Raw genomic sequence first — 24,361 nt, forward strand, 5'->3', positions numbered from 1 at the left:
ATCTACCACCTTATACATACAGTGTGGGGCCATGCTTTATATATTGAGATGTGTTCTGTTTTTTGAAGACATATTGTAGGTAAACTTGCAATTGAATGACTTTTCTTCTGAAAATCATTTTCATCAGTGTACTAGTATTACCTAGTCAAATTTTCCCTGCTTGTTTAACTGATTGAGATTATAAGTATAAAGTACTTAATGCATTGTCTTCATGTATCATGATGATGCCACAACTACTGTTCAGATATTACTTATATCATTTATCAATAAGCGACTTCATTGATTTCCAGAAAAATGATACTTATCACTTCAAAACCAAGATTTTTTTTAACTACTTACAAAAATTTAGGTACATATAATATTCTTCACTGTCTTAAAATGTATTGTTTTATGTAAAAAAAATATTGCATGTTTACATATAATCACGAACAGCTGGAGGTACTGTGTATAGTTTACCTGAGTCAAAGAGCAGTCTAATGGTCCAGATTCTTCCTAGTAAGTCTGTTCATGGCAGTGTGAAATCATTAAAGTGGATGGAAGCTTTAGCTCCACCAGTAACTTATCAGGTGGTCTAATAGAGTGTGACCATTAATTAAAGTTAGTAATTTAGGCAGACTGGGCTAGGGGGCAGCAAAGAACCACAACAGTGTCTTCCTTCTAAACCTAACTATGATCTTCCTCTCCCTTAATCCAGCTATGCCTGGGATGAGGCTCTTCCACTTGCCTATTTCCTGATACTTTGAGGAACTTTAACAGGGAGAGGCATACTGGAATAAGATAAGAAGGGGATAAAAGAGTAGTGATTCCAGAAACAATCATTAGTAAGCATTAAGGCTTTGCCTTTTTCTCTCTGGTTTAACCCCATAACTATTGACTGGTGCACTGAGATATGGTGTGAGAACACCCTTCTAACTGCTAATCTATGGGTGTGAGGCCACTGTCTTCAAACTAAACAGACAGAGACAAATCCCCATCCTTGAATTAGTGCTAGGAGAGTAGATCTGGGACCGGGGGTGCTTACCCGTCCCTCAGTGTTTGCTGCATGGTATTTGAAACCTGAGGTGCAGCCCTCTCTTTCTCTGTTTCCCAGCTAAATGTGGCACTTTATTTCACTTCGATGTTCACTTTAGCATATGTGTTCATAAGATGTGTAGAGTTGTGCTTGTGCGCAGAGCTACAAAGACACTACGTAATTCTAGGCAAGTGGAGAACTTAGTGAGAGGTTTAACACATAGTGGGTACTCTTGTGATACCATACATGGTACTTTTATCCATTTTATCATTTCATTTGTTCCATTGATTATTATATCAAGAACACATTTTGGTTTATGTCACATTTAAGTCTAGAAAATTCAAGTTGAAAGGACCATTCCTAAAAGGCAAGGCCTGGAAATACTAGGATTTCATTCTCAAAAAATAAATTTCATATTTAACTATAAAAAGGACCTATTTTGTATTGTATTTAAAAACTTTTTTGAAGATGGTATATTCATTTTTTTCTTTTCTTTTTTTTTGAAATGTAAAACCTTTGAGTCTTTATTCCATTGAGTACTATAAATCACTCATTAATAAACACACACATACACATACACATGCATACATTTGTGTTTCAGAGAAAGTTTGGAATGGTCATGCAAATTTACTAAGAGAATAGGAAAAAAGGTTGTAGTACGGTATTTTAGAAAATATATTTAACCAGTTTAAATAGGCCAGAGTGACATTTAATGTGAGAAATCACAATTTTTATTGCATGATGTGTACATATTCTTTGCACAATTATGCTGATTCCCATCCGGGAAAATTTTTGGTGAAGTAAAATACTCATCTGCATTAACAAAATCCTTGAGGACATGCTGTGTGCACTGTAGGAGTTTACCTGCATCCCATTCTTTACCCACTAAATACCAGTAGAAGCTCCCAACAACCAGTTATAACAATCAAAGACACTCTCCACTCTAGTCCAATGTGCACAGACCCACAGTGCGGCTTTATCTATTATTAATGGAATTAAATGTTTTGAAAATATTATCAATACTAAATTTAACATTTCTATTTGAAAATTAACATCCAAATTATGTAAATTGGTAGTTACCCCATCACTACAAGTGTTTTTGGAAAGTTGTGACATATTAAAGATAATTATAAAGATTTACTTTGTTCTTAGTGTTCATTGTGATATCCCTGCTTGATAAGGCATTCCTGATTGTTTTGGGTTTCTTCCCAGTTTCTTAAATTGATGTGAGAGTGAAGGGTGATAACGCATGTTTCTGTCTTGTGTGAATTTTCTGATAAAAGAGAACAGGTCACTTTTCTTAGGAAATCCATGAACTGAATTAGCTACTGTGGGCTACAAACAGAATGTACACAATGGCTCAGCACAGCAGGTATTTATTTCTCACACTCTTAAAGTACAAATGGAGGGGATTTGGACAGAGGTGGGAAGATCTCTGCTCTTTCCAATCAATTCCTTTTGTCTTACATCATAGTTCCCTTCTCCTGACTTTGGCTCCCAAGGCTACCCTAGATCTAGAGGGCAAGAGACCTCAGGAAGAGCTGCATGGAAGTTTTTGTGTGGCCCTCTTAGATTTTCTTAAAATAGCTTTTGAAAAATTTAAGTAGCATCCTGTTTGGAAGAGAAAGGGGAAAAATATGAGAAGTAAATACAACAGAGCTTTCTTTTGATTTAAACTGTATTTTATACTTGATAATATCAAGGAAGTTTTCAGAAGCCTATGTAGCAGATGATTTAGCCAACTTATTTTCTACAAGAAATAGAACATTTCCCTTGTATAAATTTAATTTTTCTTTTTAATAGGCAATATAATATTCCTACCAGGAAAACATTTTCTCACAAGATCATTTTATTTGTGGAATTCCACTATTTCCCCTAAAAGTGGATCTTATGGGGTTTTTTTGTACATTTTTTTGTTAACAAAAACATAATGGTCTTCTGGAAGATAGTCAGCCTTACATAGCAATATCAGAAGGACAGAAAACCCTACTCGGAAAGGGTTGAGGGGCCCTTGTAAATTACATTAATTTGAAAGCAAGAGTAATTCATCATGCCTGAAAACTCCCAAGTTACTTCAGTACAAATGAACTTTTATTCATAATATGTAGGCCATTTTTGTTTCATGCTCACCAGAAAATGTATTTATGATCTTTTTTTTCTTCTTGTTATCTTTCATTTTCAGTATTATGCAAATTCACTGTGTATCATTGACAGACACTATTAACTGTGTGCGATTCAAAGGAAATGGATATAGTGTTGTACATCAAAGAGTCCTTAATTAGAGATAAAGGGCATATTAATTCTCTGACCTCCATTCCACATACATGCAGGTTATTTCATACTGTATAAATTGATTTATAATAATACTTCAAAGTTTCCCTAGAACAGACAGTTTGTATTTTTATCACTAAATGCCTGCCTAGGTTATATGTGAGGTTGCAGATGCAACCTTTGCTTTCATTGCCTAAATGGAATCTATGGCTTTTTCAAGTTTTCTAGGCACAGAGTGTTGCTTATACTACTTCTACCAGCTGTATCTAACGTCAGACTTTGTCCAGCCTGCCCTTGAAGAGCTGTGAACATTTATTTCATAATTAATTCATCTTTTGGAAAAATGTTGTTTCTTTGACATCAAGTACTATCCATCCAAATTTATTGCATTATGTTCTTTGGTTTTGCCCTCTACTGCAGTCTATTTTGTACTCATTTTTATTGTTGTGATGTTACATCTTATCTGGGGTTCATTGCTTTGCATTGTTGCTATCTGATTTCTGGCTTCCTTCTGTGGAGCATCTCATTTATTAGTAACAATTTGAACATCCTTCACTGGTTTGGCATGACAGCTGACTCACGTTTTCCATCCCTTCATATTTTTTTTTTTCTGTGTGGATTTACCAGAAATATTCCCTTTTTTGAAAAATTCAGGTTTACCTTTTGATGTATTATTCTTTTAGAATTTCACTGCATAAAAACTAAAGTTAATCAGATTCTTTAATTATTTTGATGTAGTGTTTGACAGCTCTGTTCTTTATAACTTGTTCTTTGTTAGTGTTCTTTGATGAAGTTCCCAACAGGTAGAAACGTATTAACATTGTGTTTCTGTTATATTAATATTCATCAAGAAATTTCACAAGGTACTCCTTTCTTTCTTTGTAACTGTAAATAATGAGAGAAGCTTCCATTGTATTAAGTACCTAACTAGGTCATGGCACCGTGCAGGGCAGTTTATCAACAGTGTCTCTCTTAATCCTCACTGATAACCTGCAAAGTAAGTTTTAATAGCAGTATCTTTCTGTGAACAGTTTCTGTAAAGCTTTGTGTCAGAGAAGTTCAGGAGTCTAACTATTCAGTGCCTGATTGAGGTTTGTCTGCCCCCAGATTCTGGCTCCTTTTCAGCATATGCTATGTAATGATTGTGTTCAATTTAGAAATTAAGTATTGTGTCCCTGCCATGTGCTTTTATATTGGTAGGGACCACGTTTATCTCCCGGGGCTTCTAGCCAATGTCTTTCATGTGGTGGACCCTCCACATGTATTTATTGAAAGAATGAATAAAGGTGTAGATGACTGCTATTTTAACCAATAGTGGCATTTAAAATTCGTCTTACCTTATTTTCTGGTTGATACTAGGACTGTGAAAATCCCAGATTCAGCTGATGGGCTTGGATTCCAGATCCGAGGATTTGGCCCTTCCGTTGTACATGCAGTAGGAAGAGGTAAGAAATTCATCTTGCTTGGTAAAGAGCTTTCCAGCATGTGTTAGATATTCCATTCAGAACGGGAATATGTTTAAAATATGCATAGTCATGTTGCTGGGAATTTTCTCACTAATCTTATTTTTACTGTATTAACTCAATGGTAGTACATTATAGAAACAAAAATTTTTAAAAGAAATCTCTTCAAAAATTCTGATCTATTTATCCTGGATAAATGCTTATGTATAATTTAGCTTAAACCAAAGAGTATTGATGATTTTAAAGTTATACATTTGTATTTTTCTTGACTGCCAGTAATTGGGTTTTTTAATTCGTTTTCGTAATTCAGAGATATGAGTTTTGAGGCTTCCGGGTGATCTGTGGGCTCTATAACCTGTTTCTATTTAATTCCTTTAGGTGTTTTTATTAACCTTGGATACATTTCACCATAAAATGTATTTTAAATTAAATAATTATGGTGATTAAAAACTTGGTATATTATTCGAGTTTTTGAAAGACAAGTCATCTATTGACATGTTGTTATGTATTTTTTTTGTTTTACTGACACTAAGAATGGAATGGAATAACAGTTTCCACATTGCTAAACATAATAAATAACCAACTGCTGTAGCTGAAAGTATTTCTGTAAGCATGAGAAGCCATGTATTTATCTAACAAGGGGGAAATAAATACCTTTTTAGTACCGAGAAACAGAAAACATCTTAATATAATCACATAAACATTAGAGAGGCAATTTTAAAAGGGCCTTGCTATCAGAATAAAATTTAGTTAGACATTTATTAGATTATAAGATTAATTATTATACATATTATGATAAAAATCTGTCATACTTGAAAAACTTGTATGTTCTCTCAAATTTTTCAAAGTAGAGACAGATAGATGTTTAAAACTGTTTCAATAACTCATTCAATTTTATCAAATGGAAATGTGACATTACATATTAAATCTCTTCATTTTTACAAAACCAAAAAAAAAAAAAAAAAGAGTTGTTCACATTACCACTACTGTCATGTCACTGAAATCCTGAGTGAATTGAGGTCTCCCATCATCTAAAGAGCAAAGTCCTATCTTTGGAGATTAGTGATGAGATTGGTCAAAGTCTGATTCTTGTGCTTTTCTGCTTCTGATAGAGTCAAAAGACAAATGCTTCTGTGCTTGTCCTCTCCAGTGTGCATTAAATGAAAAGATGTTTTTCTGGTTTCTTTTCACGCTGATGTTATGTGGTCAAAGCAGAGAGGCCTCCCCAGCCTTGTTCTCACAGTGAGTCATGGCAGTCAGCCCACTCTTTCCAGTGTGACCTACCTACATCCGGGCCACTGGATTTCAGACTTGGATGAACCTTTTTGTCCCTTTTCCTGAACAGCTTTGTGGTCATGGTTCCTGATAGCCTGTCTTGTCTTCACTGGGCCCCTGTTACTACTCAGCAGTTTTCTTAAAATTATCTCCCAAGACTGACTTCTCTTTTCTTACCTCACTAATTCTGTCTCTGAGACACAAGGCCTTCAGTGTCTTCTGTGTCTGTAAGGTTCAGAGGCTGAGGGGCTTTGCACCAGCCACACAAGGCCTTCTCCCTGGGGCTTTGCTCTGCTTCCGCTTTCTCTTTCACACCCTCCTGCCCAGTTCTGTGCTCACACCCCACATGTCCAGGTGATTTCTCACTTCATTTCCTTCTTCCTTCTATTTTCTTTGCTGGCAATGTCCTTCCTTCCCCCAAGACTCAATTCAATGCAGAATAACTGAATAACCGCTTGATATTTTGGGGAGTGTTTTGGTCAGCTTTTTCGCTGCTGTGACTAAAGGACCCGACCAGAACAACTGTGAAGAAGGAAACGTTTGTTTAGGGGCTTAGGTTTTCGGGAGTCTTAGTCCATAGAAGGCCAGCTCCCTTCCTTGGGGCTCAAGGTGAGGCAGAACATCATGGCAGAAGAGTGTGGCAGAGGGAAGCAGCTCACATAGTGATCAGAAAGCAGAGAGAGAGAGACACACACACTTCATTCTCCAGATACAGAATATATACCCCCATGCCATGTCCCAATTCCCACTTCCTCTAGTCACACCCTATCACTTAGTTACCACTCAGTTAATTCCTACCAGGGGATTAATTCACTGATTAGGTTATAACCATTATAACCTAATCATTTCTCCTCTGAACCTTATTGCATTGGCTCACACATGGACATTTTGGGGATACCTCACATCCAAACCACGAACAGGGAATGAATTTTATTGGGAACTGAGAGGAAAGGAAAAGATTTATTCATAAATATTAATTTTCGTAGAACTGTTTAATAATTCCCTTATGGGAGAAAATGCTTATAATGGACATCTTTTCTAGCATATTTACGATATTTTACAACCATTTGTGAGAATTACATATATTCTATTTTTCAGTGGCACTTTCTCAATGTTGATTTCCTCAGACTATCCAATATCAATCACTGAAAGGTTCAGAGAAATCTTAACTCGCTGGCTAGAATATGCCACTTGTTTCTGTATTTAAATCTGTACCTATGTAAACAAAGTGATTGAAAAATTAGTAGTATCTGCTCTGTTCTCCACAGCTTCTCTGGTTCCTGAACACTTATGTTTTCTTAGAACATCCAGGCTGCTCATAGTAGATAATTGACTTGATTTTTGCCTTTAAAATTTATTTTTAGGGGCTGAGAATATGACTCAGTGGTAGAGTGCTTGCCTAGCATATGTAAGGCTCTGGGTTCAATCCCTTGAGCCACAAAAAAAAAAAAAAAAAAAAAATATATATATATATATATATATATGTGTGTGTGTGTGTGTGTGTGTGTGTGTGTGTATTTCTTTTTTATATTCATATTAAATTATTGACATTCTTTTTAAAAAGTGAGTTCTCTTTCAATGTTTAGGGACTCTGTAAAGAAAGATAAGCATATGTTTCTGGCTTTTGTAGTTTTTATTACATAGATGTATATTGGGAAATTAGATTGACTAGACATTTAAAAGGGAAAGTAACTGATTAGCATTTTAAAAGTCACTTTGAAATATTCTCTCAAACTAATTCTTAGGGAGGTGGGAAAATGTTCTTTTAATCACAGTTTGAATGGTGAGTTAAAAAGCAGAAAAATGTTGAGACAGAATTGCTATCAGAACCAAATTTATTAGGAGTATATTAGCTAGGCCCTTATTATATTTTAAAAATTGCTTTCATTGTTCTATGTATGATAAAGATGAATCTTATTCTTCAGATACATTTTTGGCAATTTTCCGCATTTGTATTTAAAGGAACTGTAGCTGCAGCAGCTGGTCTTCACCCTGGACAGTGTATTATCAAAGTAAATGGAATCAATGTCAGCAAAGAGACCCACGCCAGTGTCATTGCGCATGTTACAGCCTGTAGGAAATATAGGCGACCAATGAAGGTAAACTGCTCTTCAGTTTATCTGGATCTGAAAACAAACTTGCAAAGGAGACTAAGGGGACAGCCTAGGATAGTGCTGGAGATGTTTGTGGTTTCCACTTCTAAGTGAATTTAAACGCAGCATTGGAAATCCCATAATGACTATTTTATCTGCATAATTAATCAAAGTTGATTATGTTTAAATGGTTGTATCTTATTGTTATAATCTTATTAGTTGCTTAAAAAGTGATGTTGGGTATTTTCATTTTCCTTTTTGTGGTGCTGGGGATTGAACCCAGGGCTTTGTGCATGCAAGCCAAGCACTCTACCAACTAAGCCATATCCCCGGCCCTCATTTTTGTTTGATAAGAGTTTATCTAATTGAAATCCAAAGAATTGAGCTGTTGTCTTAGAATCACTTTAGAATATAATAATCATTGTGTATGTACATGTGAATTATAAATATACTGTTTATCCTAAGACTTCTGTGAAAGAGTTGAAATTGTGAGTCTTATAGAGTTTGGTTGATTTTTTGGATATTTTATTTAGGAAACTGGGTTAGCTTTTAAAAGAAAATGCCAAAATGTGCTTGCCTTTACTTAAAATTTAATCACTATTTTTTTTGATCCATAAGTGCCACTGAGAGATGAAATTGGAATCCTAATTCATAAGCCAAGTTCATTCTCTCATGAAGAAAAAGTGAAGATTAGACTATAGGAAAAAATTTCTCTCAATTTAATCAAGTAGATGCAGAAGGAGCTTTAGATAGGGCTTGTATTTTTAATAGTCATGCGTGGTGGAATGCTCTTTTCTGGATTTGAGGATATGAAAGTGTTCTCATATTGGTGATTTTCTCATAGGCAGGACTGATATTCTGCAAAATTTTGAACTTACATGGTAAGAACCGATCAATTTTGCTTACTAATAAGGTCAAAACTAGCATGGAAATTGGAATTTACACATGAACTCATAGGTTACTCTGATTGATAGTAGTTCAATAAATATTCGTTAAGAAGCTGTGTGATTGAATACATTTTTTGAAAGACTCTTTAAGAAATTATCAAATCTTTCCTCTTTATCAGTACCTTCTTGGAGGAATGTTAATCAGTGAAATAATTTTTAAAAGGAATAAATGGACAGAAAAATTCACCGAATAATGTGCCTCTCTCAGGTATCCATTGCTACAAAATAGACCACCCTAAAACTTAGTGGCTTAAAACAACAGTGATTGATGATTTTTCTCTTGATTTGACTGGATGGTGGTTCCTATGTCATTGTGTTCAGCTGGGACCTTACTGGGTGCCTGGGTTCCGTTCCTCATGGCCTCTTGCCCCATGTGGCAGGTTGTCCTCCAGAGCTCCTGTGTACCGTTTTCCTTTCAAGTCTCCAGCAGGATTTCCTTTTCTGTGTGGTGTGTGGATTTCCAGAAGGAATATTACCCCCTAGTTGGATGGTATTTGCTTTTGGACTCATGGAGTCACAGGGCCAAGCCAAGGTTCAGAGTGAGAAGGAACTACAGAAGGTGTGGGTATTGGGGGTGTGGCTCATTGGTGGCCACAACAAGTGACCAAGTTAGCTAGCATGCTTTTGTTTGTTTTTGGTTCTGGGGATTGAACTCAGGGCTTTTTGCTTGCTAAACACATACTCTACTTATAAAACTACACTACATCCCCAGCTCTTAACTATCATTTTAATGATTTATAGCAGTATAATAAACACAATTGTGAATCTGCTGCAAGAAAAAAAATAGATTACATCACACTTCAGTAATTCAGTTAGATTTGATTTATCACCTTATCTAAGAAAAGTATAAACCTTGAAGTAATATTACCCTTGAATCATTTATTTGGTAGCCATTTCATCTCTCTCATTTCTCTAAATAAGATTGGAGCTACTGTTTCAATTAAAATACAAGATGATTTTTGACAGGGAAGGATTAAAGATAGTTAGAAACTCAATGAGATAAAAGTTATTCTCCCAATTTTCATGTTGGTTTGATTCAAAGAAGCATTAAATGTATTAAAATAGGTGACTATTGGGGGCATTTAAAATGGTTTGTACAGTGATAGAAAATTGATTCATTCCCAAACTGTCCATCTAACATTTGCTTATTTTTAAGATGTAATTTATAACTCATTTTAAGATATACTTGAGACGTTTAAGTAAGACATTTAAGAAATACATCCTATTTAAGAAATATCTTTGGAATATATCTTTGGAAGATAAATTTACATAAAACATATCTTTGGATGATAATTTAAGCTTGAAAAAAAGTCAGTTTGTTAAATCGTCATTGACTTTCCGTTCTGATGTTGATTGTCTCTCTCTTTCAAATTCTATTATTTCTAAACAAACAAGAGCAGTAAATAAGATGGGCAACTCTTCTTCTAAAGCAAGTTTATGAAGTGGATATGCATTTTAGGATGTACCATTCATTACCTCTGAAGTTTCTTTTCCCCCCTCATTTCCAGCAAGATTCCATACAGTGGGTTTATAATAGCATCGAGAGTGCTCAGGAAGACCTCCAAAAATCTAACTCCAAACCTCCTGGAGATGAACCAGGGGATGCTTTTGACTGCAAAGTTGAAGGTAGGTTTCTTCTCTTTCTCCCTTTGATTTAATAGTTTTCTTTTCCACTCTGTATCTACTTGCTAATGTTGAAGGTCTTGTATCTTCCAAACATGACTTTGAATCTTAAGTCATTATCACCAAATAGAAGTCATGTCACATAAGCAAGCAGTAATAGCTTGTGCCTAATGTGTCATATTCATATCCTGGTTGGTAGGCACTATTTAAATGTGTTACATAGCTTATCTCACTTAATCATTAAAAGAAAACATTTTTTTAAAAAAGTAGGTATGAACATAACCTTCCAGAAATTGAGGTCTTTGTAGGTTAAGGGCTTTACCCATTCTGGTTAAGGGATAAAGTGAGGATTCAATCTTGAGTTATGTCACGTTTCCTTATTTGGAATTGAATGTTGTTTATTTATTTTTGTTCTTTCTAGTTATACATGACAGTGGAGTATAACAATATATTCATACAAACATAGAATACATCTCATTCTGATTAGGGTCCCAGCCTTGTGATTGTACACGATGTCGAGATTCCCTGTGGTGTATTCATATATGTTTATAGAAAAGTTGTGTCAGAATCATTCCACTATCTTTCCTATTTGCCACTGACATGATTCTATATTTAGAAGACCCAAAAAACTCCACCAGAAAACTTCTAGAACTCATAAGCAAATTCAGCAAAGTAGGAGTTATAAAATTAACACTCATAAATCAATTTCATTCCCATGCACCGATATGAATCAGCTAAAAGAACAATAGAAAAATGATCTCATTCACAATATCCTCAAAAAAAAAAGCCAAACAACAAAAAACAACCCACAAAGAACAAAAACAAAACCAAATCTGGAAATCAATCTAACAAAAGAGGTGAAAGACCTCTATGAGTGAAAATTATAGAACACTAAAGAAAGAAGTTGAAGAAGATGGAAAGATCTCTCATATTCTTGCATAGGCAGAATTAATATTATCAAAATGGCCATTTTACCAAAAGTGCAATGCAGATTTAAAGCAATTTCTATTAAAATCCCAGTGTAATTCTTCATAGAAATAGAAAAAGCAACCATGAAAGTCATTTTGAAAAATAAGAGACCCAGAATAGCCAAAGCTATAATGAGAAAAGTGAAATTGGAAGTATCACAATATCAGACCTTAAATTATGCTACAGAGCTATCATAACAAGACCAGCATGGTATTGGTACCAAAATAGGCATGGAGGCTAATGGAACAGAATAGTTGACACAGAGACAAATCCACATGAATACAGTTACCTAGGAAAAGGTGCCATAAAACATACATTGGAGAAAAGACAAGTCTCTTTAACAAATGGGTCTGGAAAAACTAGAAATCCATAGGTAGCAGATTGAATGTTGTTTAGATTTTGCTATTCTAGTTATCATAAAAAAATGAAGAACTTCAGCTAGGCACATGGGTCACACCTGTGATCCTAGTGGCTTGGAAGGCTGAGGCAGTTCAAAGCCAGCCTCAGCAACTTAGAGAGGCCCTAAACAACTCAGTGCCACCCTCTCTAAATAAAAACTAAGAAAAGAGGGGAGTCGGGTGGGCAGGTCTGGGAATGTAGCTCAGTGGTTAAGCGTCCCTGAGTTCAATCTGTGGTATCAATAAAAAACCAAAAAAAACAAAAACAAAAACAAAAAAACAGAACCTTAGCCCATCCTCATTTTGAAAAAATTTACATGTTTACTGAAATGCAGAAGCCTTGGTCTGGAAGGTCCATAGTTCCTTTCAAAATATTTTCTTGATTTGAGTAACTTTTACTGTATTCTAACATAGTCAGTAAGGAAAGAGGCAAACTAATAATGGGAAAAGAGAAAGAAAAGAGAGAGAGAGGTCTTTGGATAAATTCTCCTGCTATTTCTGTTTTCTCAATTGAACAATCCAGCAAATTGCTTTATACAGAGGCGTTGCCAAAAGCAACGGAAGCAATTGCATGTATGTCTGCCTCTGACAGATACCTTGAATTTTAATTTTAGAACTTTTTCACAGAAAAACAATCCTCCTTTATAATTATTTTCCGGTTGTCCACTCATCTTATTGGTGAATGTCTCTGGATATTTTTATTTTTATTATACCATTAGATTCTTTCAAACCAGTACAGCTAGATAGTTCCGTTTTCTGGGCAGTTTTTACTGGCAACACTTCTAACACCATATGTGTGGGTTTTTTTTCCCCCCACACCAAGCAAGTCTCCTACTCTCCAGATACCAATGGGGTGTGCTGTAATCCAGTTCCAACACCTATTTCTGGGAGTTAGTATGGACGTCACAAGTGAAGGGCTCAGTCCCTCAAGACTGCCCTCTCCTCAGATGCCCTTGTAGGTTCCAGGTTTTCACCTGTATTTCTGACCAATTAGCTTTAAGGTCAGGAGTTCTCACACCCTCTTCTTGGATCCAATATTTGCTAGAATGACTCATGGAACTCAGTAGCACACTTCACTGACTATCACTAATTTATTATAAAAGATACAACATGAACAGGTTCACAAGATGAGGTCTGGTAAAGTCCCAAGCACAGGAGCTGTGTCCCCAGTGTGTTGGGATGTGTACCCCTCTGGATGTATGCATATGTTTATCTACTTGGGGGGCTCTCCAACTTGCATTGTTTTTTAGGGGATTCCATTATGTAATGTGTTTGGCTAAGTCATTGGCTATTGGTAACTGAACTTAATCTCAACCCACCCCCTACCCCGAGAGGTCTGCAGGTAAAATTGAAAGTTCCAGACCCCTAATTGCATGGTTGATTCCTTTGATCGTCAGCCCCCATTTTGAAGTTATCTAAGGGCTCACTAAGAATCACCTCATGAACACATTACTAGTATGTGGTTGAAAGGAGCTTGTCATGAATAACAAAAGGCACCCCTGTTGTCTCAATAGCTCAGTAAGTTGTAAGTATTTTAGAAGCTCCTCATCAGGAATAGGACCACAGACCATATATATGTTTCTTATCATATGACATCTGTGTATACCAATCTTGGAAGGGGTTCCTAGGAAAGCTTAGTTGGATCCTGTTCCAACCCATGGGCAAAATCAGAAATACCTCAACTTCATTGGAGTAACATAATATTATTATGATAAGACATGATGTTGGTTATTCAAAATAGGATGAGCCTCAGGACCTCACATGGAGACTTTTATTCCTCATTTGGCATTAATCCTCTTTGGTGTCAGTTAATTGGTAGTTAGGAATTGATGTCTAACTATTCTGGGACTTAATTATTTTAAGGTAAACCAATATACCCCTTTAGCCTATTTAATACATACAATTTGCTATCCTATTCTAGGATTTTGTTGTTTTAAATAAATAATTTTATTTTTGTTTACTTAATATTTATTATTGGATCTCCTGGTTTTTTACATGGCACTTTAAGTGTTTTTCCACCAGTTGGCTGATTGCAGGCTGAAAATCTATAGGAAGACATTCTATATAGAAATTTTTAGTATAGTGAACAATGATGAATTTTCTCAATGAACTCTCCCTGAAAGAGCCTGTTTGGGAAACTTCAGGTATCCTGTCCTTTCTGTTCAAAAGCAATTCTTACATCTCCTTTGTCTTCTATAATATACCCTTCTTTATGTGGTTTTTTTTTTTTTCTGTTTTGAAAAAACATTCATTCAATCTTTAAGGCATTTTTAGAAACCCTAAATTTAAGTTGTGTATGCTCTTTTCACTGAAAAAATAACACAAAATCACATCTGTAATGTTTATATTGGTATAACTAAATATATACATGGTCCACAGATCTAAGCGGTATAAAGATGAGATTGGTCATATTAAAGTGGTGAGATTTGGATCACTCAAGCATTTGCTTTCTATAAAGTGCGTTTATGTTTCAAATTGTTAACAAGAATAGATGCTTCATTCATCGGATTTAGCCAACCTTTAAAGAACTCTTGAAAAATTATTTGAGGCTCACGATATTTGAGGCTCAAAAATATTTGATGTTGGCAAAGTAAGATTGTCTGCATTGCAGAGGCACTTGACAAGTTCAACACCATGGCCATCATCGACGGGAAGAAGGAGCACGTGAGTCTGACGGTGGACAACGTCCACCTGGAGTACGGGGTTGTGTACGAGTATGACAGCACGGCTGGGATCAAGTGCAATGTGGTGGAGAAGATGATTGAGCCCAAGGGGTTCTTCAGCCTGACTGCCAAGGTAGGAGTGGACCTGTCACCACCAGGGGTTCCCTTCTAACTAAAACGACCTTATGAAATGCAATGGCTGTACATGCTGCGGCTGCTTCAACATCTTTTTCTTTTTTCTCTAGTATTGAGTATGTGTGTGGTTTACTTTTATTGATCCTTTTGTATGACGGTTTTAACTTAGATAGTTGGGCAAAGACTTTCATACATTTAATAGGTTTGCAGCCTCTGTTAATTCAGTATGTGGATATGTTTCAGATAGTTTTCTTGACAGGTTTTTTTTTTTTAAATGCACATTATCCTCTGACCCTAGTCATTGAAGTTCTGAAATATAAGAAATTTCAAATTCTGCAAGTGTCAAAAATTTCAAGAAGCTTAGAGATCAGGTTATGAATAGATCCACAGAAATTTGTACAAGTTGTATTTGGAAAGGACATCACCATATGGTCCTTAGACGAAAACAAGATGAGGGAGGAAGCGAATTTATATCCAAATGGACAAAACATGTGACTCTGAGCTTTCTTTTCATGGTGCTTCTAAAAGTTGAGTCCCTCGGACTCCTTCGGTGACCTCCAGTGTTTGTGTCTGCTTTGCTGTCATTCTGAGAGAATTCAGATACTTCAAGAAAAATGAGATCTATTTCTCTTACTTTTATCTTTTCATTTTATTTCTTGTTTTAAATATGTGTAGTTGAGACAGTTACCAGTTATAATATATATTTTTAAAGTTTTAGTGGGAGAAAGTAATATGGAGATCTAAGTGATCCATTTTAAAAATAAATATTTTACTTTTTTATTTTTTATCCTGGAAGCCATCTTAAAAAAAATACAACTCATCATTTTGAGGCTGTTGTGCCATTGTATGTATCTTTTGATATATATTTCCCAAACACAGTTCCTTTGCAACTATGTTATACAGTCAATGGAAACCATGCAAGAGTTTGAAACCACATTATTATAGTTATTTAATCTTATTTTTCATGTATTTCAAGTTTGCAGAATTGTGTGGATTATTCTACATATGACAATTATGTTAGTACTGCAAAAATCATTTCCATTTTACACATGAAGAAAGTCAAAGGAATTAAGGCATTTAGCCTGGAACATGCTGCCAATGATAAGGCCAACTCTGATTTCTAGACTAATGGGGAAATGAAAAACTCATACTAACAGGGAAGTGGATGGAGGTAGTAAGAGGCTGAAAGAATTAAAACATCAACACATTTTTATATCTTACATGGTATTATAAAAATATTGGTTAAGGGTAAGCTCAATCCCTGTGATCTCTAACAGTCATAAATGCCATCTATAAACACACCGTGTAATTCTCAAGCCATTGGAAATTCTAGTGACCTAAGGTAAACAACACACACACACACACACACACACACACACACAGCCTTACAATTGATTCAAATATTCAAAAAAGTTTGCTAATTGAAAACATTATATGGATGCTTTTACATGATTCTTTTAACATCTAGAGCTTAGACACAGCATAACCATTAATTTATACTTTACCCTGATAACTGTTCATTTGTTCATCCTTTCTACAAGCATTTGTTAACTGTACTGTCTGTGCTGGACTCTCTGTAAGAGGATGCTATTGCTTTTCCTGGCTTTTTGCTTTCTTTCTTTTTTTTTGTTCTCCCACCCAATTGAGCGGAAAAAATGTTCTGGGTTACTCTGACTAAAAATATAGGAAATATGTTCCCACATCAGATGTCTGATCTGTCCAGCAGGGAGTCTTTGAAGTCCACTTACCTCCCCAAGCAGCCTTTTTATACTTAGCAGAAGGTGTAACCTGAGATACCAAACAGACAAAGCAAATCACCTCTCTCACGGTGCCTCAAAGAACATGGAAATCCTGGGGAGCCACAAAGAGAAGAGCAATACTGGAAAGTCACCCTGGAGCGTTAACTTATGAAAATTTGATGTGGCTACTTCTGATGTTTGTTTTTTTTTATTTTATTTTGTATTGTGTGTTTATTACTAGATTCTTGAAGCCCTGGCTAAAAGTGATGATCATTTTGTGCAAAACTGTGCCAGCCTAAATTCCCTGAATGAAGTGATTCCTTCTGACCTTCAGAGTAAATTCAGTGTCATGTGCAGTGAAAAAATTGAGCACATTTGTCAGAGAATTTCCAGTTACAAAAAGGTAAAGATTCTATAAATCCTATATGTAATTAGTACTGAGATTATTATTGAAGTGCCAAATTTAAATTAATCCTTGATATTCCTTTTATACATATATTACGTACTATGTTTATTGTAATAATGATAAAATTTATACAACTGCCCCAGTCTATTGTTTTCTGTTACTATAGCAAAACACCTGAGGCTATAAAGAATAGAAGTTTATTTATTCATGGTTCTGGAACTCGGGAAGCCCAATATCAAGGTGCTGGCAATTAGTGCATCATAATGTGTTGGAGGGCATCACATGATGAGATACCCAGCACACTAGTTAGGGTCTATCTTCCTCTTATAAAGCCACTAATGCCATCATGGAGACTCCACTTCATGACTTCATTTAATCTTGATTACTTCCCCAAAGTGTACCTCCCAATGCAGTCCACACATGAATTTGGGGATTAAGTTTTCAGCACACGAATTTTGTGGGTCCATATTCAAACCATAGCAATAGTATATTGGAGTATTTTAAAAATGTCTTTATATCCATTACCTCATTTGATCTTTGCTAGCCTATAAGCTATATTATTATCCCACATTTTCGAAAAGATAATATTAGCTGAGGCCTAACGAATTAAATAATTTACCTGTAAAAGATAGAGCTGGGTTTTTTTTTAAATGCAGATCCTTTAATTCTGATATCAAAATTTTAAATTACGCTATGGCCATTCTTTCCTTTTTCTCCCAACAAAGGAAACGGAAGGCCTCAATCAAAGTATGTGGCAAATGGGCTGCTTTAAATTGATTGATTGGTTTATTTACTTGTCATACATTCTCGGGCACCTTCTGTGTGCCAGGCACTTCTTGTCATGGGGAATGTAACCTGGGATGGGACAGACAAGATCGCTCCTCTCATGGTGCTCACATTTGAGTGTGGAAATAGCGAAGAATTAAATAAACCCTTGCAAAGGGGGGTACTCAAACACTGAGAAAGCTTATCAGGAAATCAAATTAGGGAGGTATAGTGGGTAGTGTCAGAGTGGTACCTAGTCAGGGACAGCCTCCTTGTGAAACCCTGGGTGTGCATGACAAGTAGAACTCTCCATTTGCATTGTAGAAGGGAATATTTGGGTGTAAGGAACAGAGGGGACAGAGGCCCCAAAGCAGAAAGAAGGCCAGGGTGGGTGGGGAGGTGGTGGGGGGGAGCGGCCAGCTCTCCAGTAAGGTCTGAAGCTTTGGCAGGGGCCCGTTAGAAAGAGTTGTAGAAGTGTTGTGCCTTTTGGAACTTTGGAAGGAGTTTGGGTTTCATTCTTATATTGATGAAGACCAATGGGAAGGCTGTAATCAGGGGAATGATTTTATCTACTTGAGGATTTTAAGGAATCATGCTTTTGTAGGGTTGGATTGCAAGGGTAGGAATGGAGAAATTGAGAACAGTTGGAAGCAATTACAGTAGTTCACTTGAGCAATGATGACAGCAATGAGGGTGGAGGAGACAGAAAATTAGATGGATTTGGGAATATATTTTGGAAATAGAATTAATGGAAATTGACCTCCAAAGCATATCCCATAATAGTTTTTAATTTTGTGTGTATTTATATCATAGAAGACTAATTAATTAAATTTCCCTCTCAAAATGATGTAATTGCTTAAAATTTGCTATGTCTACACTTATGATTATTACTTATCTAGATATGTATGAATGTTATTTAACCCTACATGAATTTTATATTGTTGATATTGTAAGTGAAAATAAGTCCATGCGTCTATATATGGATGAGAATGTGTGTGAATGAATACCCAAAGGACTGTCATTGTTGGCTGCATTGGGTAGAGTGAGACAAGAGACCGTACTTCCAGTAATGTTTGGGTTGTTAAGCATGCATCACTGTCATAATTTTCTAAAAGTCCAGTCGCGTGAGAAAGTGATATCGAGATTTCCACCTGCCTGCGACACCCTTAGCTCTCTTTCCATGACTGCTGAACTCTGGTTCATCCGAGTTGGCAAGCAGTCCCCAAATGGGCCGTATTGGAAGTTGTAGAGAAGAAGATTCTCCTTTTACTTCTCCTTTTCTGTGAAGTCTGTGACAGTACTTTGAAGTAAAATTCAAAAGCTCTCAGCAAATGCAAACTAGTTTTATTCTCCTTTTGATCACATTTTGAAAAAGAGAATCATTCTGCTTCAGAGATGGATCTGTAAAAGATGTGATGCGGGGCTTAGGCAGATTCTGGGTATCAAACTGGTCCCTTGTGTCTGTGTCATTTTCTTTCTTTTTTTTTTTTTGATTTTCTTTTTCTCTCCATTCCTTCATATGACAAAGACGCTAGAAGTATCTTACAGGAATATACACGAAAAGGGTGAGCTGTTAAACGCACGCATGCACACACACTCAAAACTTTAGGAACACTGTAGATTGGGTGGTGAATTGCTTCATCTGCTTCACAGAAGACCAAGATAACACAGGCTTAACCAAGATGGATTGATGATTGATTGATTTCCACTCCCCACATAAAAGTCCATCCTGACAGGAGTACAGTGGGGGAGGACTTGTCAATCTTAGGAAGGTCTGCCATGTATGATTTTGCTCTTCTAGGGATATTGCTATCTTCTTCGAGGTCAAAGCTGCTTCACCACCGTGTCTAGGCTGTGATTCTTCAGAAGGGCAAAGAGGAAATACAGAGTTTGCTTTTGCTGCCTGACCCAGAAATTATCCACATCATTTCTGTTTAACTGTTATTAGTTATTTTTTTTTTTTTTGAAAGAGAGACTGGGATGTATTTTTCTCAGGCAGACTTTCACTGGGCTCAACTAAAATCTGGGGAGTCTTATTACAGAAAGGAAGAAGAGGAGAATGGGTATTGGAGGAAAATTATCAATATCTACTCTGCAGAAAAGCTGTATTAGAATAGATGGTACTGGCCACCAGGGGAAAGGTACTAAGGCCCCAAGATTCTATTTAGGTTCTAAAATTGAATACTGTATTTGGCCTTCTACTTCCTGTATTCAAAATGTAAAGCAAACAGCCGGTTGTATTTTTGCACCATCCCTGTGAAATAGACATTTTGCATAGGAGAAGCATAGCTTTCCTTGAGCTAAAGAAATTTCTCATACAGATATTGTATGGTGCTACCCATAAGTGTACCATTGTGAAAGAAAGAAGGGCTTCAATTAAAAAAAAACATCTGTTTTACATTGCAGATATTTTTAATGCTCTCTTTAATGAAAGCCAATGGCGTAGATGAAAAACCCAGTCTATTCAAAGCAAATCTGTTGTGGGATGGGGCAGGAGGAATAGGAAAATATTAACTAATGTGCACTTTTTTCATTTTTTCTTTTTTTTGATAGTAAGTGCTGGAGATTGAACCCAGGGCCTTGTGCATGTGAGGCAAGCACTCTACCAACTGAGCTATATCGCCAGCCCCTAATGTGTACTTATCATGTAAAGAGTAGGGGCACACGCACAGTTGTTCCAGGATGCCTGCCCTCCCATACTTACAGTCTAATCAAAAGGAAAAGTCAAAGGGACATGAGGAATACAAGTGCCAACCTAACCTGCTAGGAATACCCCTGAATGGCTGAACTTACTAGCCCCATATAACCTAGTTTACATGGTGCTTCCTAGAGTTATGAGCTCACAATAGTGTGTGCTCTCACGTGTATGTGCATGTGCATGTGTGTACACACATACATGTGCATGTGTCCTGTGCTTTCCCTCTTTCCCTTTCTTTCACAGTTCTGGGATGGAACCCAGGACCTTGAGCATGCCAGGCCAATGCTGTACTACTGAGCTTCCTCCTTAGATCATTTTATTATTTTGAGACAGGGTCTTGCTAGGTTGCCCAAACTGGCATTGAAATTGCAATCCTCTTGCCTGAGCCTCCCAAGTAACTGGGGTTTTTGTCAGGCTACCACCAGCTATCTAGCATTGCATGAGATGTTTTCTAGTTTGCTTACATTGTAGAATTTACCAAAACAGTGAAATGAGGTACACATTTCTCATTTCATGGAACGAAGTGCCCGAAGTTCAGGGTGGTTAAGTAACTTGCTTAAGACACTCAGTTGGCAACAGCAATGGGATTTGAAACTTGCTCCCTTTTATACTAACACTGGTTGTTGTTCGTTTACCTGCATTTGACTTTGTGTTACACAGCTCAGTGTGGTTCTGACCGGAAAAGCAATAGGATTTCAGTAAAGAAAAAGTCATTGTGGATTGAATAGTCGCCAAATGGTAGGTCCTGTAATTTGGGATGATTGTCAGAGTGAAGGGAAAGATGGCATAAAAAGTGACCTAAGTTCAGGCAGAGATACAGAAATGAGACTGCTCTTATGGATAAAGAATCGGCATACTCCCTGGACTAGAAATGAAGATCTGAGTGTGGATGTAATTTAAAAAAAAATAAAAAACAACTGACAACATTGGACTTTTCCAGTGATATTTTGAAATAGCATAATAATCAGATTTGTTTGGAAGAAAATCACTTTGTCAATTGCATAATGTATTGGTGGGAGAAGAGCCACAGCAGGGAGGTTGGTAAGTGATCTTTACCTGTGGAAGTACAAGTTGATGGTGGTGTGGACCCTGTAGCAGTATTGGAGATGGAGAGGATCATTCCAAGATAAGTGTAGGGGGCAAAAACTGGGCAGATCTGCTGACATGGTTATAGCAGATAAAGACGCTGTCATTTCTTGGTTTATTGTAACAAACTGAGGTGTGCATGTGTAGGAAGTGAGAAACATATACGTTAGGGTTTCACCCAAATGTTGGAGATTCTCAAAATCATCATCTTAGTGAGTAAGAAATATGTTCTACTTAATTGTTCATAACTAGCATCCTGTAAGCTTTTAAGTTAGAAATGGACAGATGAATGATTTCATTTATGGGCAACGATTATATTTTATTTTTTGTGCCAAGGAACACTCTACCAATGAGCTACACCCCTAGAGCCACAGGAATTGATTTTAGATAACAAAAAATAATATCATTGAGTTATAGAGAGCCCTTTTCTGCCCTTGATTGTTCTCTGAGTCTCAGAACATCTGTGTGCACTGACCTACCATACTGCTTCTTCCTCAAGAAGGTGACATTTGCCTCCGGTCACATAGCTGGCAAGTAGCAGACCTATGGAATGCTGCCTCACTTATGTTTCATTCATAAATAAAAAGAAAAGTCTGGTCAGAAACATCAGGGTCGAAGTGCTTTAAAAGTTAATCTTATCATCATCTCACTTGGCCGTAAATATTCTTAAAATAATTGGTCGTCTTTTCTCTAGAGAAGGCAGGTTAGCAAGAAGGTATTAAAAGGAGCTTTTCACTTTCAGTGAAATGAAGATGCCTAAGACAAAGACTCGTGATAGGTTATATGAGGTTAGCTTCAGTTACATATCAAATGCATGTCAGCCAAAAACACGTGTGAATATAGACTTTAAAAATTTTTTCACATATTTATTTAAAAACTATATTAGCAACATATTTTTCTTCCAGATGAAAGTTTCAACACTCCTCTTTTTGTGAAAGAAAATGTATCCATAGAAACTAAAATCTTAACGAGTCGGGCTTTATTTTATTTTGACTGTAGAAGTTTTAGGTTTTAAAAATAGTAACCAGCTGATTTCTGTCGTTTCTACAGCCAGGATATAATAATAGATTTCCTGTTCACAGACATCTTATGATAAGGTGGGCCTGTATTGAAGGCTGTACTGAATCTTGAGCAGGCATTCATTCTCTGTGGAACTGGGTGTGTGGACAGTTCAGATGTAAATCTATTCCTTGTTTTGAGAAACATTTGCCTTGTAAATTGTCTGGGAAACTCTTCTTAATTTTAGAGTCATTCTTTTACGTAATACCAATTCCATAAGTGGACTTTTCCCCAGTATTGGGGATACTTCCTGGATATGCATTCAGAAGATAGTTTCTGTTTGTACAGAAATAGTATAAGTAGGAATTAGAAGTTTTACTTTGAGCATTCCAGATACTTTTACTTATCTAACGCTAACTCAGACTCCTCAAATTGCTAGATGGATTTGGAAACTTGCATGTAAAATTCTTCCCCATGTCTGCTTACAAGACAGTCTAATACAGAACTTTTGTATCTCCGTGTCTAAGGAATTTTATACTTCATTGAAATTGGAGATTAAATGGGAGCCTATCTGCACAGTAATAGCTTACTTACTTTGTATTATTTCTGACTTTTAGCCAAATGACTATCATGGAGTTTAAATATGTGGCCATGGTCAATAATTCATGAATTAGCTACCAGTGTATTCAAAACTTGAAGTTCCCACTGTAAAAACTGTTTCTTCCCATCAATAATACAAATGTGCTGTCATAATCACCTTTATTAGAAATAAATGCTTCCCTTGCCTCTTACACTCCTGTCTACCTTCCTGTTCCAGTTCTTTGATCTTCTTGAAAAGAGCTTTCCATGGCCCTGCCTGTACCTGTTGTCTCACCTGCTCATTCCCCTTACCATGCTCCAGGTGGATTCTGGAACCCCCCACATGACTGAAATGGCTCTATTTTGCCACAGCCTGTTAATGTCCTGATTGAATTCCTTGTCTTAGTTGACCTGATGCAGTTGACTTCAAGCTTCTCATTAGCATTCTCTGCGACACCCTGGAGGCCTGACTTCTGTCCTTTCTTCTAGTTGGTGGCTCATTCTAAGTTTTCTATGCTGATTTTCTCCCTGACCTCTTCACTGACCCTGCCTCCGGAGATCTCAGCCCCCTTGACTTCTCCATCTGACCTCCATGGATCTCACAGACTTGGTGTGTTTGACATCAGTCCCTGATCCCAGCCTTCTGCACACCCATCCTTCTGTTGATTTGTCTTCCTCACTCCCTTTCTCTCAACTCTGTTTTGGCTCTATCTTCAGAATACGCAGGCTTTCCTTACTGCCTCTATCACTGATGGCCCCTCGGTGAGCCACTGCCATCTCTGTCCTGTAGATGGTCCTTCTTCTGCCCCCTGTGCTCAGCCAGTTTTTTTCTCAAGGGCTTTGCATTTCCATCCTAGTAAGAGGCACATTATTACGTGTCTTTCCTCTTGTCGAATGCGACTTTTCAGAAGTCAGGAATCTTTGTTTCATTCACATGCCTAAGACAGTGCCTGGTACACAAGAGACCCCTTATGATCTCTAATGGTCCCTCAGTATTCGGGGTTCTACACTCACAGATTGAACCACCCACAGATCAAAAATATTCAAAAAAACATTAAAAATCATACAAATAATAATGCTATATAACAACTATTTACATGGAATTCACATTGTATTAGTTATTATTAGTCATCTAGAGACGATACAGGAGAAGGTGCAATAGGTTATTCAAAGTACTATGACATTTTGTATAAGGAATTTGAGTATCCGTGGTTTTTGATGTCCCTGGGAAATCCTAGAA

General features: G+C 36.6%; 1 protein-coding gene across 3 annotated transcripts in view; it reads left to right on the forward strand.

Annotated features, from left to right (window-relative positions):
* Window positions 1-24,361, forward strand: part of Prex2 (phosphatidylinositol-3,4,5-trisphosphate dependent Rac exchange factor 2) — a 294,983-nt gene that overhangs the window by 145,585 nt on the left and 125,037 nt on the right. For all 3 annotated transcript variants that reach the window (XM_040294020.2, XM_005322936.5, XM_078017136.1), the window contains 5 exons: window positions 4,643-4,728; window positions 7,984-8,120; window positions 10,570-10,687; window positions 14,663-14,847; window positions 16,830-16,991. In XM_040294020.2, coding sequence (XP_040149954.2) covers window positions 4,643-4,728; window positions 7,984-8,120; window positions 10,570-10,687; window positions 14,663-14,847; window positions 16,830-16,991 — 688 coding nt within the window. The remainder of the gene's footprint in view (window positions 1-4,642; window positions 4,729-7,983; window positions 8,121-10,569; window positions 10,688-14,662; window positions 14,848-16,829; window positions 16,992-24,361) is intronic.

The sequence above is a fragment of the Ictidomys tridecemlineatus genome, chromosome 7 (genome assembly GCF_052094955.1).
Source record: "Ictidomys tridecemlineatus isolate mIctTri1 chromosome 7, mIctTri1.hap1, whole genome shotgun sequence".
In the NCBI taxonomy this organism is placed as follows: Eukaryota; Metazoa; Chordata; class Mammalia; order Rodentia; family Sciuridae; genus Ictidomys; species Ictidomys tridecemlineatus.